The sequence below is a fragment of the Rhyacophila brunnea genome, unplaced genomic scaffold (genome assembly GCF_057557595.1).
Source record: "Rhyacophila brunnea isolate RB1 unplaced genomic scaffold, BYU_Rbru_1.0 scaffold_3, whole genome shotgun sequence".
In the NCBI taxonomy this organism is placed as follows: Eukaryota; Metazoa; Arthropoda; class Insecta; order Trichoptera; family Rhyacophilidae; genus Rhyacophila; species Rhyacophila brunnea.
Genome location: NW_028232965.1, coordinates 24,908,137 through 24,929,109, shown reverse-complemented (window position 1 = coordinate 24,929,109; position 20,973 = coordinate 24,908,137). Strand labels below are relative to the sequence as shown.

The window sequence follows — 20,973 nt, the reverse complement described above, 5'->3', positions numbered from 1 at the left end:
TCCTCGCTCGGTTATGAATTTGAAAACTGATGCAAACAATTGAACAGAATGCTTGGCCGGTCTCGATTTTTATGTTTAAAATTTATTTCGGCAATATTAAAACAAGAGTGCTTTATGTAATTTGCGAGTGTTTATCGCATTACAAAATAGTACTAGAATAATGTCATTATTTGGAGCTGGTTCTCATTTATTTCGAAATTGTTCATATCGCAATCCTCATTTGCAAGAAAGAAAGCTAACCTTGATATGAAAGTGTTATTAATTTGATTTCAACATGTTAACATGAATATAAAACCGCCAACATGCTTATAAACAACATTAAATTTCACATAAATTCGTAAAATTTGATGTCTTTCATTTATAAAACATCTAAATTAGTTCATAATATTTTGGGGTACAAAATCCAAGATCATACATACTATTTTTATATTACAGAAAACATTGTAATACATATAATAATTACATTATTATGTAATTTTCCCTATGGCAGTTTGTTAGGAGTGCGTTGTACTGAATAGGTCACTAATTTGTCAAAGCTTGGATTAATCCACTGCTTGATGAAGGGCTGTTCAAACTGATTCCATTCATTTCGATCGTGTGTATTATGTTGCCACGTACGCCCGCAGAATTTAACTTTATCGTCGATTCAGGACATTTAGCATGTTTTTTTAAACACCTGGTACCTACTACTGCATGCCTAAATTTACCCATCGATTTAAATACGAATACACATCTCAAATATGTTATAAAATGGGGTATTCTTGGTCTGAAATAAATACATTTTTCGCTCCATAGCGGAGCGTATGGATTGCGATATGGTCGCCACAGAGTGGAGATTATCGTAACAGACTTATGAATACAATGGATGGTTTTTAGCCATTCTCATAGGACATAGATCCTTCCACTGAATCAAATACACATTAAAAAACAACTAATTAATTTGCAAGGCACGGGATTCGAACGTGCAATAAGTAGACACTGCCATTATCTGTAATCATATTCGTTATATTGCATTAGAAAATAAAGGTACGTGTTACATAATTTTATTATCTCTGGCATCTTTTTTTCGGCAAGTGTTTTAAATTTATCTATTTAATTAATCACATACCTACACATATTTGCTAAATATATGTATACATATATATGAATTAAAGCGATAGTGGTCACAATTATATTATAATTAAATTACATAATATGAAACGATTTACACATCTAGTAGAAATATGCTTTCGAAGAAAAATTGTTAATTAGTAAGTACTATTTTCAAAACATCTTGTTGCTAATATTATTTTGATTAATTGTATCTAAATGGATATCATTTTTTTGATAAAAATATATTTATTTATATTGCTAAACTTTCATCTTTTCGTAATCTGTCGTATAGGTCGGTATCTATACATGCAATTACTGATTTATTGGATACAAAGATTTGACCGACTAACGGATCGCGTTCGTGATCTAGAACCCAATTTTCAAGTTCCACTGCAGACGTATTAACTTATTAAAGTATTCATGACATCTATATAGTGGGTATCTACAGTATACCGTCTACCTCTACCTACCGCAAATAAATTTAAATCGAGCATTACATTAGCGGTTTACATTTGCATATCATAAATCGATTGGTTGTATTAGGTATTATTATAATGAAGTAATTTGAAGAAAATCTAATGTAAAAAAACTGGTACATAGAAAAACCGCCGTAATAAACAGCTTTCAATGGTGAAATATATATAAATATTCAATGTACATTATATTGATATAATTTTATGATATTTTATGTTATTCTTAAACGTCGTAATGAATTCAAGAATTTAATGCTGGCAGCATCTGATATTCTGTTATTATAACGTCTATCTTCTATAATCTATTATTCTATTATTATAATATATTATATGACAGAAAATAAATGCCTTCATCTAACAGTGAATCGAGTAACTGAGATGATGATGATATCTATATTATTTAGGAATATCTATACTTTTGTATGACATTTGTTGCCAGTGTTCAGATCTTCGTTGAAAATGTCCCTCTGAGGCGGACGAAACCGGTCCTAATTTATTGATTAAAAGTGGAATAAGTACTACAAAAAAATGCGTTTCATTAAATAAAATAATAATTCAGATCTAGATTTAGCATAGGGTTATATTATGTATAATTCAAATCCGGAGCCTTAAAATGAAATTATTTGCAGCTGGGATTTTTTTCTAGATTGCCACGAATTAAAAACACCAGAACCAAAACCATATTCACTTACTCTGATCTCTATAGAGATAAAAATGTAAAATGTAATATATTTTATTTTTGTGATTTTTGGAACAAAAAGCAAGAAGGGATTTTAGATATTTTTTTTTACATCAAGCACGTCAATATTTTTTGGGCTCCCAATATATGTATACTATTCGGTCCACATTAGGAAATAATCTTCAATTATTTTGGTATGTTGATACCAGTGAGTGAGTCCAGTGACGTGTGGTTCAGTGATGCTGTCGATGTTGAGCATCCCCACCAACAGTCAATAAAATACTATGTAATATTTTTATTATGTATTTTTTACAATTAATTATATGGTAAATTTTCCTCGACTGTTTTCAAAATAACAGTTTTTAACATAATATGTCGTGAATATCAAATGATAAAGTCATTTAAAAAATACTTAACTACACTGCTAAAGGCTTTACACTTTTGATATTCCATAACTATTTTTAGAAAATCATTGATTTACCAGCCCGCAATACCACACACTACTTCACTGGCAGCCTGTCAAGATTGAATTTGTAGCAAAACCTTACGTAAATAATAGTATGTATTTCATCAACAGCATCCTTACAAGCTAAGTCCACCGCACGCAGTGACGTCCCTAGAAAAAATGCCGCCACATTTTTTTTTATACTTACAATATTTTTTTTTATACAATATTTTTATCATCCCTTCATGACTCCAATATCCAAGAAATGTGTTGTATGAATACATTACTAACAAGATGTATACCACTAAATGCCATCCCTGCTTCAATAGACAATAGATATTGCGAGTCCACGGTTTCAGATATATTTAAAAATACGCCTGACAACTTCCAAAACTCGCGAGTGACTATAAAACATTTTACACAAAATTGAGTAATTATGTACCTACCTAACTATATAATTCAAATATAATTCGCAAATCTGCATGTGGCATTGCTGTTTACCAAGGACGTGACGTCTAAGGAAAACGGAAGTAAACTAGACATAGCGAACCCAACAAAACATTATAGTTCTATTACAACTTTTATAGTAATTAATACATTTTATTTCCAAACAGTGAGATGAACTTTTTAATGGAAAGATATTTCCGTTATTACTTTATTTTAGTTTAGGTAGCTATTTGTATGTATACCTAATGATTCTGCTCGATTTGCTGCCCTTCGGGTAACTGTAGCTCCCAAGCGACGCTCAATCTGCCTACCCCCACGGGACGTCACTGACCGCACGCCACTGGTAGATACCTACATGTGAAGTACCTACAGTTTGACAATAATTACAGATGCTTCAAGATTTTTATATCAAGAAAAAATAATTCGTTGTTTTACAGTGCTTTGAGGTCGGTCAACAAATCTGACACCGAAGAAACGAAAATCTTAAAATTAATCTCAGTCAAGCGAACAAAATTAATCCAATTGTAAAATTGTTTTGCTCTGAATTTGAAGCAGGCGGCAGCGATTTAATATTATTATAAGTATGATTGTCCGCAATGTATTTTTAACTCTTGAATATTTTTAAATTGTGATTGTTTTCCAGATTAAATAAACAACGATTGAAATATTACCCATCGACGTCACAATTCTAGAGGGTACAGGGTACAGCAAACTTCCTATTATCCGGACTAATGACTGGTGGTAATGATACATGGGAGGGAGGCACAGGACTATAAATGTTTAATCCTCATAAAATTCAATTTAGAATCAAAGTCGAAAGCCATTTTTAATAATCTAATGCTCAGAAATTTGAATTGCAACAAAAAAAAATATCTAGCGTATTTTCAGCACATTTAGAGCTGGTTGGTGGATGCATCAAAAACGCCAATAAAAACGCCATAGGCTACATGCGAAAAATGTTAGATCTGGGCGAGAAAAACGGTGTTTGCAATTTTAATTTCACCTTGTCGAAATATACATTTATTGTAGGTTACTAATTAACCATTCAATTGTTTGAGGACAATACAAATATTAAAAATAAATATTCTATCGCGTACACCACTACTACGCTAATATAGAGCATCACATTGCCTTTATCCTTAGCGATAGGTAGGGGGCTCGCTAAAGATCCTAGTTTGGGGGCCCGTTTCAGGATGTGGGGGCCATGCGTGATACACACCTTCAAAGATAGCACAAATCCCATAAATATCAAAGGATTCATATTGTAATAAAAGTGCCTGCCACTCACTAACTTGGTAGAAACTGACCATCATAATATTTCAGTCGATTTCTGACAGAAAGACACATTTTTTTACGCTTCTCTTAAAAGTTGATTACTTGTATCTTCAGCAAAAAATTTGACTGCGGCGCAATTTTCTTTAGTACCCAAGTAAATACAATTAAAAAAATGAGCTAGCGCGATATTATTTTTCTTTTTAATTTTTATGCTAGTCAAAAGATATTTCATAAAATAAAACTACTGGGGAGGAAAATTTGTGGTTCCGTTACTGCTTATGTATATAGCGATAATAATAATAACTATATTGCTAGATAATTCTGAAAAAAAGATATTGTATTTTTTACCTATTTTTAAATTGATTATTTACGCCATTGTATCGAAATATAATAGATATACTTGATTGTTTACGTTTACTGTGCTTGAACTTCGTGAATCTTGATTTTTTATAGTTGACCTATTCTGATGACCGACTAGTTAATTTGAGATCAGTAGGTAAAATCATTGAAACGCAGATCAATCAACCAGTGCTTCATGAGTTCAAAACAAAAATAATATTGTTATACTCCACTTATAAATTTGTATGGGTTATGAATTAGGTTTATATTACTTTCAATGATATAATCATTAACTACCCAATAATAAAAAAGAAGATTCGGAACAGTTAAGTCAATTTTGAAGTATAATATCGGTTACAGCAGTGGTTTTCAGATTTTTTAAATCGCGTACTCCCGTAGACAGAAAAAGAAATAACATATAACCCCCCCCCCCCCATATATTACATTATTATCGCAAGCATGTCCGACTTTAATAATAGGCTGTGACCTACTATCTAGTATTAAAACTGGCAGTATTAAACATCGTCATTTTTCAACTAGAATAAACTTATTACGCCCACGGTGGCCGCGCGGCTTAAGCGTTGGACTATCATGCCGTGGGTCCCAGGTTCGAATCCTGGGTCTGGCAAGTACACATATTGTTTTGCAATTTGTGTGTGAGTCAGGGTATGGACCTAATAAGTTGAGCAAGTGGCTGACATCCATTTCTCGTAAAAACAAAATCTGTTAAGGTGACGCATCAGTGAAACGCCAAATAATTTCCAACTGTAGGCGCGACGAAATTTTGGACTCGCTGCCATTCACTGAGAGAATCTCGAGCCAGAAGCACGTCACTTTGCTGCGTGATGGCGACGGGTCAATTAATTCTAAAATCGTGTAAAGATGACTAAAAACGTTACCCATTTACTTTAAAAAGAAAACATGTCAATGAATATATTATTATTGTTACTAATAGAACAATAAACAGAACATAAAATGAACGTATGTTGGATTTATATGAAAAATAATATTTCGTTTGACAGGTGTCATTTGCACCCGCGACCCGCAGTCCGCGCATCGCCTAGCAACGATCTTTTTAGACCGTGGCTCAACTAATGCATGGCCTTAATACAAACCTCTGTGGAGGCCCATATGATCCTATTAGGATCGGACAAGGTCGAAAAAAAATCTTATTATGTTTGACTGAGGACACTGAAGCTTTACAAAAAACAACATCACATGTCTTTCATCATCAGTCACAAAAAAAAATCAATTTCCCATTCGTCATCAAATTGATAAATTTTCGTCTTCTTTTGGGCACTCATTGTCAAACTACTCTTTCTATGGTACTATATTAAAATTTCACCTTTATTTTATAAACAGCTTACATACAAATGTATTTATTTTTCTCATTGTAATTTAATGTGAACAACGGGACTGCATTTTTGTTTAATAATATCCGAAAATTATGATTTCATGCTACTTGATAGTGCGATACCAAGGTCTGGTTTCAATTTTAATTTATTTTGATACTTAGTTTTGATAGCTAAACTTCAAGGGCAATTAATACTAATTGTGATTTCAAGTTTACATACATATTATTATACTATGTGTGTACATATTAGAATACAATATGTTTAATTAATTTTAGAATTAATTGTTGTTGATCAATTAATTTCTTATTTTGTTTGTGTCAATACGTATATATTTGTGACGGATGGCGGTCACCCTCGAATCGACTCGCTTAAGGTTCAAATAGACTATATGACGATCGGGTACATATATGCTAAGAGCGTTTTAGTGTCTATGATCAAATCTATGCCATTCCGACATTTATACATACATATTGTATGACAGCTATGACATCGTATTTACACTCTGTGACACCCTGTGACACAGGACGCCAACATAAGAAACAGGTTTTCGACATATATATGACCGATCGTCATAGAGTGTATTTGAAGCATTACCCCCTGAAGTACGCGTACCGCACTTTGGGGACCGCTGAACTACAGCACAATACACCCACCACTCACGTACAATTAATCAATTGTTGTTATCCATTTTTTCTACCAACAAGAATAGGATATATTAATTAAAACGGATATGTACTAAATGACGTTTTTTTTTTTAAGTTATTGCCATATGCTTTAATAGTTTACTTATTGCAATTTTATGTTGTCATTTTTTGAAGATAGTATCTACCTATATTATTTAGAACCATTAACTTTTCCATAATATAATATGCAGATTGTAGACATAAATGATAAAACACAACTTTTCAAAATCTGTAGGGGACTAATAAACCATTTTGTAAACCCGTATTTCGAAAACATGGAATATCTCAACTTAATAGTTATCATACAAATTGCAAAGTATTTTATTCCGCAGGATTATAATTATTAGTCTATGAAGTATTGCCAGCATTGGGATTTAAATTTCTGTAAAAACAAGTCCATTGTATTCTTATTATTAAGTATCCAACGGCTTTTGGATCACGAATATTTTCGAAATGTAGTACGCGGTTCAGTTATCTTCATCGCAGCCATAATCAATAAATAATTCGAAGAAAACGGATTTTCGTCAGAAAAAAGTATTCGCGTAGTAAATTATACTTACGCTTCGAAACCCATCAAATTGTAACAATATCTTTTATTAAATTACCACGCCCGATGTTGTAACAAAGCATTGCAGAATATGTACTAACTTGTATCGCCATGCTTGGGATATTCTGTAATGTCGCAAGTTGTATGTACTAAATAGAAAATTTCTTTGGTATCTTCACTTCATAACTCGAATAAACTACATAACATCATGCGTATACATTACAGATAAAATATGTTATACTTATACATTATGAGCGCATCGACCAATTGTACCAATTTCTTCGATTGGAGTACTATAATTATTATAGGTACTACCTGTATCGAGAACAATGGGAAAACAATTAAATTGATTCTTTTGTTTAACGTTAAATACACGTGCGTCTACTAATCAACATTCATTATCAATTAAATGTTAATATGTTCAGCTCTTCGAACACAATAATTAGTTATATAATAATAATTGAATTTATTATATAATACTACGTAAGTGCCCAAATAGAGTAGGTATGTACATACTTAACGTTTAAATAATTTAACATTTTTTATTTAAAAAAATTACAATGCCTGGTTTATTCTAATAATCGACTGCCTACCTATAGTATTGCGAACTGAAAAAGTAATAATTACCAAAATACGGTAAGTACTGCATTTGAATAAATAATAATATATTCTATTAAAAGTGCGCGTATAAATAGATAGATTGTATGTATTTATACATATTACAAAACTCTTTATATTTGGTGTCATTTTTTTATAATGTGCTTACAATTAGGTAATAATATACTGAATGGTATATTATTTGCGAAATAAAATTTACATATAGATACCCCAGTATCTACTCGTATTGGTAATACATATATGCAGGTACATATTAGCCACTGCAGAAAATAATTTATGAAACGAGTGTTTCTTAACCTGTTTTGACCTGTTTTTGAGTCTAATATTTTTTTGCATCCCCCATTCATAATAGTTGCTCTGACGAAAAATTCCATTTTATTCTTCTTGCTTTTTGTGAAATTATTTTTCTGGATGCTCTTACCATTTTGGGGACCTGGGCTATAGCCCTTTTAGCCATAGTATGGTAAATTCAGACCGACATAGCTCACCAGCATAAGTATGTACATATATTACAGTACAATTAGTACATTCGTAAAAATATAATATCACAATTTCCGCACCTATACGCAAAATAATATGGACCTCCACTATGTGGATGTGTAGTGATCAATGACATCGGGCCCTCTCAGCATTATTTCGACAGTGTAAGATATTATTAATTGTATTATGTTAATATCCTATTTTATGAGGACTGGTCCTTAGCCATTCGCCAATAACCATAAACGTAATGGATATGTCATTACGACTGTGATTGTACATTCATCTCAGTCCAAATTTATTTAAATAGGCATTATTTTACTAAAGTATAATTATTCTGTACACAATGTGATGATTTGGCATGTCTTTATTCTTTTACACATTCACGCTTGAAATAGCATGGAGAAATCTCACAACCCATTCAACTTTACTCGCAAGTTTACTTCATTATAGTAACAAAGGGATTATGACCTACTCCGTTTGACATTTAGTTGTGTCTCGAGACAAAGCAATAATTATTATTGTAAAACATGATGCTATGCATTATTGGCTAAAATAAAATGTAAATTAGAAAAGATTCTCGCGTTGACCTTGTTTTACCAAGTAATGCCTTCAAGACAATAATGCGGGTATCTTATTATTTCATTTATTTCATGAATATCTTTTAGATTTAGACAATACCATAAGCAAATTCCACTGACATGTAATCTTCCGATATAAGATTAATTTGAATGAAAACATAAAATTATGTTTATATTATCGGTACCTACATAAAACCAGGACCGAATGTATAGTCGAAGGTACCCTGGGTTAATATTTATATCTCTCCCCCCACCAAAACATCTTATAAAAACTTTTTTACTGACTATTTCTTGCTTTTTATTCTAAAGATCATTTATTATATCTTATTATTTTAATACGTATTTCAAACTTTGTTGACATTAAAGAAAGTAACCATGATCGCTTTTGATTAATTCGTGAGTGTTTCGTGTGTTTCTTAAAAAAAACCATAATAGTGAGGACAATAATCATTTTACTTGACAATTTAGTTGCAGACATATCTGCTGAAGATATTTATTAAAGAAATTGCAACTATTTGAAATATATATTATAGAATTGGACTCCCAGAATCTAGAAGTTCGCATATTTACGAAATGCCGCAATTCGTGGATATAGTTTAGGTTTAGACGGTTAACTTATTGTAACAATTAACCGCTTCAATACATAAATATGATAAACCACCGTCGATAGCCGCTTTATGTATGGAATAGAACCACATGTATCCATACTTATTCTTTCGATATGCTTAGCGATATGTAAAGGGGCCGCCAAATATCTTCCGCCACTTTAGGATGTGGGGGCCATGGTGTCACCCATACCCAGTACATACCTGTTCTAACCCTTACTAAACTAACCCAACCAAAAATACATTCAATGCTTTCGAGCAAAGAACGTATATGACCGCTTGTTATAATTAATCTAGTGTTGCTATTGATTTGAATAAAACATACTTACCTAATATTTTGTACGTAATTTTAAATGTCAATTAAAATTTAAGCCTTTTCTCTGTCGTTTTCTGTGATATCGCCTTCGTGTTTATTATATTTTACCAAGTCACATGTTTTTTTTTTGATTTGGTGAAAGTTCAAGGAAAGAGCAGGTACCTACAGGAGAATGGGTAATTTTATTACTGCAGTGTGAAAGAATTTGATGAGTCATAAAATGACATTGCAAGTTGAGTGAGTTACATAAGGTGAAACTATATTAGTCGGTCGACTTAATAAAATGTAGTCATTTAAAATAACAGGCCTATAAGCATAATATACATTCCGCATGTATCTATATTTTACTAGGTACCTCACTCAGAGGCATTATATTATACAAACTAAAAAAGTATACTTACTAGGTAATTAATTATTATTAATAAGTATATCGACATTTATCGTTACCCAATGATTATATAACATTGACGAGTACACGAGATAATGAAATGATGAATCAGTTTTTAATTTTAATTCTTTTTTATTCAAGTAGCCATGTCATCATCAATAAAGAACGTTAACATATTCTTAATCTTCTGTAGAATCATTGGCACAATAAGGTTACAACAACAATTTGAAACCATCCTGATGCCATGTAAGTATAAATTTAATTATTATGAAATTCCAATGGCAATAGCGGCAGGTATCTATCAGCTGTTGATGGAAATTTAAAATACTCTCAGATCGTATGTATTGGACAAATTCCGCAAGACATGCACGTCCGACGATAGGTCAGTGGCAAGACCACTCACTCGGCAATTGTGTGTTTGCATGGATACTTCTCGGTCCAATATTTTTTTCTGGGATTATGAGGCTTTTTCAAGTTATTTAAAATATATAAATAACCATATAATTGTATCTATAAGTCGTGTTAAAGATCTACCATCGTAAGTTGGCAGCCGGTCGAATTTGAAACTAAAATTGTCTATCGAGGATAAATTTGTTACAAATGCCATTTAATTTTACAACATGTTTCTCGAATTATGGATTGCATAATATTTGTACAGAAATCTACTACCAATAAAAAATTATAAATTACCATTTTTTTGTTAGTATGGTAATATTCTCAATGTCATACTAGCGCCCTCGCTGAAATGCCAATTTATGATGGTAGATCTATAGTAACATCATGACGTAAACCAGTGCTTCTCAAACTTTTTCACACCACGACCTCCAAAATCAGAAAAAACATCCTCTCCAAAAATTCAAGTCTTTAGTGACCAACAGTACTTTATTTACCATTAATTATTATTTTATTTATAACCTATAGGTACATTTTTGTTAAATATAATAGAACATTTCATTTACTTGCTTGTAAAGCAAAAAAAAAAACAAAAATGAACTTAAAATTTATTACAGCTAGATCATACAAAAACAATTTAATGAGAGGGGTATGATTGCATAATTTATAAATATTAGTAGATTATTATTTATCCATAATATCGTATAAAATATTGTGATCGTTTGAAATTTTGACCGCGAGATTTTGACTGATTTGTATCAGGTATCATCGAGTGATCACGTTTTTATGTTGTTTTTCAAATAGGTACTGAAATATTTCGTGACTCCCAAGCAGGAGCTCCAGGGCCCCCTAGGGAGACGCGCCCCACAGTTTGAGAAGTACTGCCGTAAACGTTTTTAGTTGAAAGAATCTGCTCCTTCTATGTTATATTATTTCACATGATTTCAAATATCTACACACACATATATATATCTCTATATATATATAAATCTCGTGTCACGATGTTTGTGGTCGCACTCCTCCGAAATGGCTTGACCGATTTTTATTATTTTTTTAATGTATATTTGTTAGGTATGAGAATAGGTCAACAAGTATATTTCATACCGCTAGGTGATTAGGGTATCTCTATCCAGAAAAATTTTTCTTTAATTTTTTTGAAAATTTCTTTTTGTATTTTTTTTATTATTTTGCATCAAAAAATACCTACAACCCCAAATTTTCACCCTCCTACCTTTAACCTCCCATTTTTTAATCGCGATATTATTATTTTTGTATGAACAAATTTAACCGTCGTTCGTATTTCAAACAGAACGAAATTATTTATGTTGTTGAATGACAGATGGCGCTACGTCCGAGAAGAATTCAAAAGAAGCGTCACGTCATTTTGACATTTCATTCGGCATATCACAACGCAGTGCGTGCAAAATTTTGTACGATTTATTTTAATTTATCTATTTTTGTGTGCGTGTATTGTGCAAAATGCCAGCAAGACGCAAGGGGGGCCATTTGGGCCGTCGAACGAATAAAGCAACAAACATGCAAAATAGTAGAGCAGAAAGAACAGACGAACAAATCCAAAAACGAGCGTGTGAGCATGTCGCAATTACGTGCATCTCAATCACAAGAGGCACGAGCTGAACGAAATCAACAACGACAATTGGAACGGAGCCAAGCGCGCCGATTCATAGTTAACACACGCAGAGCAAATGACCAACAACGCCAACAAGTACATCGAGCATTTACATCCGCTTCGTCCCTTTGTCTCGCATTCGAGTACGAGCCAGATATTGAATATTCCGCGCATCCGAAAGTGTTGATTGGTGCTATGGACAAAGAATGTCCTCATTGTCATGCGCTCAAATTCAAACATGAATCAGCCGGGATGTGTTGCACATCAGGAAAAGTGCAACTACCAGAAATTGAGATACCATCAGAACCATTGAATGGCTTGCTCATCGGCACGGTTCCAGATTCAAACCTGTTCCTGAAGCCCATTCGCACATTCAATTCATGCTTCCAAATGACTTCGTTCGGAGCAACAGAAATAGTTCACAATACTGCGGCAAATGGTCAACAATTCCATTCTACGTTCAAAATCAAAGGCCAAGTATACCACGAAGTAGGCTCATTGCTGCCAATGCCAAACAAACCACATAAATTTTTACAAATCTACTTCATGGGCGGTGAGGACATCAATCGTGTGTATGCACGTTGCGGCTACAATAACCTCAATTCGCCTAATGCCAGGCGCATCGTCGGCAAACTGGATGCCCTATTGAATGAGCACAATGAATTATTGAAATTCTTCAAAGCACACATGCACGAATTGCAAAGTGACAATCACGCTATTGTCATCAATCCTGATAAAACACCAGCTGGAGAGCACGTGCGTCGATTCAATGCGCCTGTTGATGACGACATTGCTGGAATCATGGTTGGCGATCGCACATCGACGTGAGAAATTGTGATTCGAAAAAGTACAATAATATGGAGTTCATCGCTGACACACACCGTTCATACGACGCTCTCCAATATCCGCTAATTTTCTGGAAGGGACAAGACGTTTATTGCATAAACAATAAACAACGAGATCCTGTCACAGGCAATTCATTCATTATGAACATCATTACTCATTTTGAATTGAGAAAATGAATGGTAGGTGTTTTTTTGTTTTTATCGGCGGTCATCGTCTACAACGCTCCATTCCTCTTTCTGTCATAGATCCCATCCCCACACACTTACGATACATTCGTTATTTTTTATTTAACAACCAAAATATTCACTAGAAATAATTTATATGGCAGAACAACGTTTGCCGGGTCAGCTAGTATATATATATATTTAGAGTATTTTCACTATTTACTTATAATAAATACTTCCCATTCTGCTGAATAGTATGCGGAAAGACTATTCTTGTACAAGTAGTAAGAAAGTACTCGGCGAGTTTGTCGTTATTTCTAACATGCATCAGCGCAAGTGCGTTTTGTTGTCATGTAAACAATACTATGTGAAAGAGAAAGTTCTGTTGGACATAAATGTAAGTAGTTATTATTCAGTTAAACAATCTAATCAATATTAATTTTACAAAATTAATTCACACCTTCCGATTTATTTACAAAATTTTATATCTAATCTACTAAATTTTACCGTTATGCTTTGTGCCTGAATTAAACACATGAGTAATTTTCTCGTGAATGTAAAATTTTTAGTCATGCTAATATGCAACAAATTTATAATCTACTACAATTACTTGCACACTAATGATTTTTTCCTGATGACGTATTTTAATCAGTGTTATGGGAAAGGAAATGATTTCCATATGTAGGTATGTATTTATCCAGTAATTTTGATTAACTCTGGACTATATTTTTATGTTTAAAGCATACATTTTTATAATTACCATTAATTATTGGTTACTTACAAATTACAGGATTATGAACTCGCAGCCATGACAATGACAAATTGGTTGTATACTTTTACTGACAACAAATTATTAGTAATAATTACTTCCTTCCTAGCACTTTGTTGAGTTTTATTCGCAGATGCGATTGTTATGTTAAAACGGTTAGAATAGTATTCTACAATAATAATTGCAATGAACGGCGGTACAAGATGCAGAAATGCACGACTGTACCGCTATTTGCAATAATTGATAATTACCAATAAAACTGTATGTTTATGCAAACCAAACAATAAATTAAACAATTTTTTTTTTCCGTTTTGTTTTCAGACTCGTGCCTGCTCGCAATATTTCGACACGGAATATCATTAAACTCTCTAGATTGGTTTTGAGCAAACAATTTAAACAAAGTGCAGCATTTTCTAAAATCAATTTGTATGTGAAAGCAAGTCCGAAATTCTTTCGTCAATAAATTGCAAGTTTCCGATGATTGCAAGTCATTTGTGGCGAATTGAGTGCTAGCATACACAATCAGCCAAACTAAATGGTGTTTATTATGCGAGTGATTGGGAAATTCTGATGGAGAGTAGGAGAGATGATCGTCTTGCTGTTGACAACCCTTTTTCTATCCACTTTGCGCAACACTCGAGCTGGTGAGTTACTTCATTGAAAATTATTTTTCTAATATATATTAGCTATATAGCTATGATAATTTTACACTCTCGACTAGGGGTAGGCCACCTTTCCAAACTTATGGGCCGCATTCAACATTTCGTTTTAACAACAGGACCGCCAGTATTTAAGAAAAAAATAAAGAGTGTAAAAAGAAATAGGTACTCATAAATTTATATTATTTTTTCTTTTTTTCGAAATGTGAAACTTAGTGTGCAAATTCAAATTGAACAAATATATTTTATCAGTCACTCAAGAAGAAGCAGAAAATGCAATTCCAATGAATGTTTGTGAATTCCAAAAATTTGTATCTATAGTAAGTATGGATACGTAATTTATGTATACATTGAAAGGGCTTATAAACATAAATATTTCAACTTTTATTTATGAAAATCGATAAATTTTAATTTAGTTGAAAATTCAGTTCGTAAAAAAATCTGTTAATACAACTTTCACTCTGTAGAGAGCCATATAATCTATAAAAAATATAAAGTAAGACTAGAGCGATTCACATGAATTATTAAAAAAAAAAAAAAAAAATACTTGACGACGATGCCAGAACGTGTAAATGTGGTTGGATCAGACTATCAGTAGCGTGCCCCCCACAAGAGGGGGGGCTGACAGGGCTCTAGCCTGGGGGCCCGGGCTCAGGAGGGCCCGGCGAGGCCAGTCGACCAGATAAGTGAGATAAACACACAACACAAATTTGCAAAACACTAAATATACACATTAATTTTACCTCGTACACCATTTAGAAAACGTTACTGTAGAGCATCACACTGCCTTTATCCTTAGAGATAGGTAAGGGGCCCGCAAAAGATCCTAGCATGGGGGCCGGTTCTGGATGTGGGGGCCATGATCAGTAGAGATTGAAAATAGTAGCTTTGAAACACGGCGAGATAATAAGGTGATAGGCTCTTCCACGTTTTCTTATGGATGCTATAAATATTTGATGAATTTACTGTTGTTTGCTTTTTTGTGATCTTTTATCTGAACAATAATGGTTAATTGTATCCCAATAATTTTATCACAATACGTTTATAAGATTGAAATGCGCGGTACCCTCAGTGCAACGATGGCAAATATATCTCAGAGCAAAAACGTGAGATATTTAAGACCGCAAATTACCGATACCTCGATAGTTTGGTCTCGATATTTTTATTTCGATAATTACCGATATTGGTATTTTGCTTTTTTTCGGAAATAAATCCCTCGCATGCAAGCATCATTTGATACTGACACTTTGGTATCTAAGCTTATTTTCGATAAGTACGATAACGATACCGGGTATCAATACTTTCAATTTCGATATGACGGCCCTAGTAATGTTTGCTAGTGAAGCTGTAGTGCAAAATCACGTAATATCTAATTTAATCATTAGTTTTTTTTCCTTTTATTCAAGGAATAAGACACAAGATTTGAGAATGTAACATTCTATGTAATATTGAACATACATAATTTGCAGACACCTCATGCATATACCCACAAGAAAAAATCTTTATAGAACAATATTTATATATATAATTATGTGGATGCATGTAGCTTAATAATTGGAAACGCATAATAGCGCGACTATAAAGATTTTTTTTAGTGCATGAGATGTTTTCAAATTATTATCTACTATTAAAAAAATAACCAATAACCTTAATGCTTAACTGTTATTTCAACTTTTCTTCCATATATTTTAACTCCGTCGCTCGAGGAGCTTTTTTTCAACGTATTTGAATAAAATGGTAATAAAATAAATGGACAATTTTTCCCAAGTATCATAAATAAAATATACTCTAATTTTCTTGTTCGACTTAGTCATTGATTTCTGATTGAAATATTTGATTCCAAATATTTGGTAAAAAGTTTAAAATTAATGGAACGTTCTATTAATAATACTAAACAATAGTTTGTATGATCGATATTTGAAATTCCGGCGAATATAATATCATGTTAAACACACAAAAAATGATTGAGTTCTGTCAGCGGAGGTTTAACTGAGTTTAACGAGGTGCTTATTGAATCGATTATTTTTTAATAATAATGTGTAGGTAGGTATATCGCATATATAGACTAAAAACGGTCATGTTTAATTTAATTAAATATGCAATTGTCTTCGTTCACGTAATTGCGTATTCACGACAAATTTATACGTGTGCTCAATTGCATTATATTGAGAGTACGTGGTTTTCAGATTTATTGTGTGTACATAAATTATGTAACGGGTAGCATGATTTAACTGACACAAACTGAAAACAACGTAACTAATATCTTGAGATAATAATAACACTATTTTTTTATTATTAATACCTATGTATTCTATGATAACGTACGAATAATAATATTATGTTAAGATTGTTTTTGTTAAATAAAGCATTGTGCTAAAAAACAGAAGAGAGGTTTTTTCAACAAAGTTTCCATGTTTTTTCATAATTTATTAAAAGCAATATTATAGTTAAAATTTTGCAGTATTTATAAAGTAAGTACAATACAATATGCGTTAGAGTTAAGTCACACAAGAAACAAGTTATGTAGGCACTTACCATAATATTGTTTTTTGCAATATTATACATTAATTTTATAGGTACTCACATGAATAATTTCCTGTTTAATTTGAGCAACCCATGCAACTTTATTATTAACATGCTTTAGGCCTCAAATATATAATAATATTGATGTAATACTCTAGTTATATACATACCCACTGAGATATTATATTTTATTTGCTATATAAGTATATAGGTACTATAAAAAATATTTCTGTTAAGTATACAGTTTTATAATTTATTATCTAATAAAATAAATCATTTTTTTAATTAAGATTATGGTTTATATTGATTTCCTGGGTGTGGATAAAAATGGAGTAAAAACTACCAAATATATTAATGCTTAAACAAAGACGTTGAAGAATACTTTATCTTAAGAGATGGATGCTAAGCATAATAATATGATAACTGAGGTAATGAAGGATCTCTGATCCCTCTAATTTTCATGCCAATTTTGGAATGAGAGAATGTTTATATATTTTTTGAGAAGAAAAACGTCACTTACACCAAACTGGAACTTGTTTCAGCGATTTCTGTTGTCAAAACACCCCCCCCCCCTCTATCTAGAAGAAGATTCAATATCTTTGAGTCGAACAGTATTATTCTTTTAAATAATTTATAAAAACCTGAACAGTCATGGTCAAAGTAAAGTACTTATATATTATATTTTATCGTTAATAAGTTGTATGTACTAAAGTATTATTACTCTAAATTAAAATATTATGGCTTTGAATAAGTGTAATTTTGGTAATTGTATTATCTACCATACTTTTATGTATTATTCTTCCGTACAAAAATTGTAAGTACTTATGTAGTTATATTAAATTTGACAACAACCGATATAAGAGTACATAATTATAATGATATATGTAAGTACTTCTTGGATACTAAAATAATGTTACCTTGACTGTAACAATCCTATATTCTTCCGTATATAAATTAATTTAAAATATATGATAAAATTGTGTTCAATTTAATTGCGTACGCGGTAACATAACCTTGCTTACGTAAAAATAACATAACATAAGCACATGGAATAATGAACCTAATAACAAATATTTTTGTCCGATATCTACCAAACCAATTTATTAATAATAACTACCTATATAATTTGTATTATTGTGATAATTGTAACTAGTTCAGTAGATAATAATTTCCAAGACAATTTTGTGTCAGTATTTTTTACCACAAAGTCAATAAAAAGTAATTTAGTCTTACTTACCTTAATCTCAATCAAAACCTGTCAAATTATCAGCCTTCGTATGATAGTGACATACTTTACTTGTATATATATCCCACAGGTACACGCTAGTCACCAGTGGTGCCCGCGGTGCTGCGTGAGAAGAAGCTCACATTTTTTTTTATTAAAATAATTATTGACAGAATAGTTTTCACTTATTTTTATATGCATTTTCTAGTCTCTTCTTCGTCGTCTCTCTCATGCCTTGTGATATTAATTATTTTTATAATACAGCCGAACTCGGTTATTACGATCTCGGATGTAGTGAGGAAACATTCGTTGATATTTTAGTTTATGATTTTCAACATACATTTATTCACTGTTATAACGAGCAACTTATCGGATATACCGAGCTAAAATATCGTCAAAAATTTTCTTAAAACCTATAATGTGTCAATCGTTCAAAAACATTTCGACCCTAAGTAATAAAATCCGACCGGAAAGGATGCCGCCGGGATCGAATTACGTTTATGACACTAGTTAAGTGTCTAAGTACCTACCTTATTGGTGTTTTCGCCGACAATATTGAAAAATTATCCACGCATATGGTTGAAATAAGTAAAAAATCCAAGGTTTGTGAAGTCAGTAGGACCTACCAGCGTTCATTACAATAAACAACTTCTTTTGTAGTTTATGAATGCCATGCTCGTTTCGGGGATTTTTACGATGGTTTTCAGATTTTTTTATTTTCGACTTTCTGTGTTATGTGACCGCTCATTTAAAAATATCTATTCTCTGATATAGCGAGTAATGCTTATAACGAGCAAATGCAGCCGGTACCATCTTCTTCGTAATAACCAAGTTCGACTGTATATACTACGGAATTCTGGATCAGCTTTCTCTATATTTTCTTATCTTTTACTTACATGATACAGATTTTCAAGTAAATTCCTTTACCTGACCATTCCATCTCATCGCCGTTCGATTATCTGCTTCTTTTATTTGTCCTTATTGTCCAACACAATTGACCATTAGAAGCTTTCTGGTTGTCATCGAACAGTGCGTCTGTGCGGCTGTGGTCTGCTTATGCTCTATAGAATCTCATAATACGATGAAGATAATGTACAGATAATTGTCTCACTGATGGTCAGTACTTGCATTATTGTCTGGTGTCTAGTAGAATATCAAAAGTTATACGTAGATACTATTTATTATTAGGATCATTTGGCGTAAATACATATTTTTTTAAATACGCAAACGTGGTTCATATGTATATTATGGTAAAACTAATTAAACCCTAAAATGTAAAATATCCTTGATGAAAATTTTTATTGATACGATCAATATTGAACAAACATTTTTCTGATTTAAAAAAGCGCTGAATATATTATAATACACACATTCTATATTGTGTTGTTGATCTTCTCTCCTAGGTGAGGTTTGGAACATGTGTTATTTTTTATATTATATTCAATATTGACGATGTCACCAAACTGCTTTATGTTATAAGAAAATTCTTCATCTTCGTTTGGCCACCATCAGGGCGATCTTTATTTTATCATCTGCTACCCGTAATGGTTCAGTGGAGCTGCACTCGTACCAATCACGGATGTTCTTAAGCCACTAAAAGCAGCATCGTCTTCTGCTACCCTTACCGTTTATCTTTCCTTGAATGTTAGGTTGGGGAATGCTGTTGGTACCATTGTCCTCTCATAATGTGGTCGAGGTACCGTAGTTTTCTGGGTTTTCCACTCCGTAGAGCTTCGTTGTTCTTTTACATTCGATTAAGAATGCCAACATAAGAAAATTAACGCTATTAATATCATCTTATATTACTTATATGTCATCAAAGTTGGTTTACAGCAGTATAAAGCAGTTAATTGAATTGAAAGCAATGAAGATAAAAACCAGATTTTTTCTTCATGTTTAATATTATAATGTTATTTTAATTTAGTATTAATTGTTAATTATAAAACTTACGAACGTCACTGCGTAGGGCTTGAAAATGCCATCAGAGTTATAAAACAATGTGTTCTCATGCGACTCACCAGTCAGCTGTACAGGATGCCGTTAAATTTACCGTTTTCATCGACTTTATACTTTAACGGCCAGTTATATTAAAACTCTCACCGGATTTTGGAACTACACAAGCGTGGATTAAAGACACTTTTTTGCAGAAAGAAAATTTTACGCATTCATACGGTATGTCGTATCTGTCAGTACCATGTTTCAATTTTGAGGAGTGTAAAAATTGCATTGCGTATCTCTATTAGGTATATTAAATTTAGCCAGTAGGTATTATATAAGTATTTATTTTCTCATTTTCATCACCGGAAGTGAGATTGTAAAAGAATTTTATATATGGATACGTTTTCGAAGGAGTTTGATAGGGATTTTAGCAGACTGCAAAAGTTATTAACATTTTGAGGAAAATTGCTATGGAAATTTATTAGTAATTATACTCACTTTGATAG

The 20,973-nt window shown here is 32.3% G+C and overlaps 1 protein-coding gene across 1 annotated transcript in view; it reads left to right on the top strand.

Moving 5' to 3' along the window:
- Positions 1-20,973, top strand: part of LOC147068107 (uncharacterized) — a 77,223-nt gene that overhangs the window by 15,455 nt on the left and 40,795 nt on the right. Inside the window, exon 2 of the mRNA XM_085952915.1 lies at positions 14,444-14,766. Coding sequence (XP_085809041.1) covers positions 14,709-14,766 — 58 coding nt within the window. The 5' untranslated portion in view covers positions 14,444-14,708. The remainder of the gene's footprint in view (positions 1-14,443; positions 14,767-20,973) is intronic.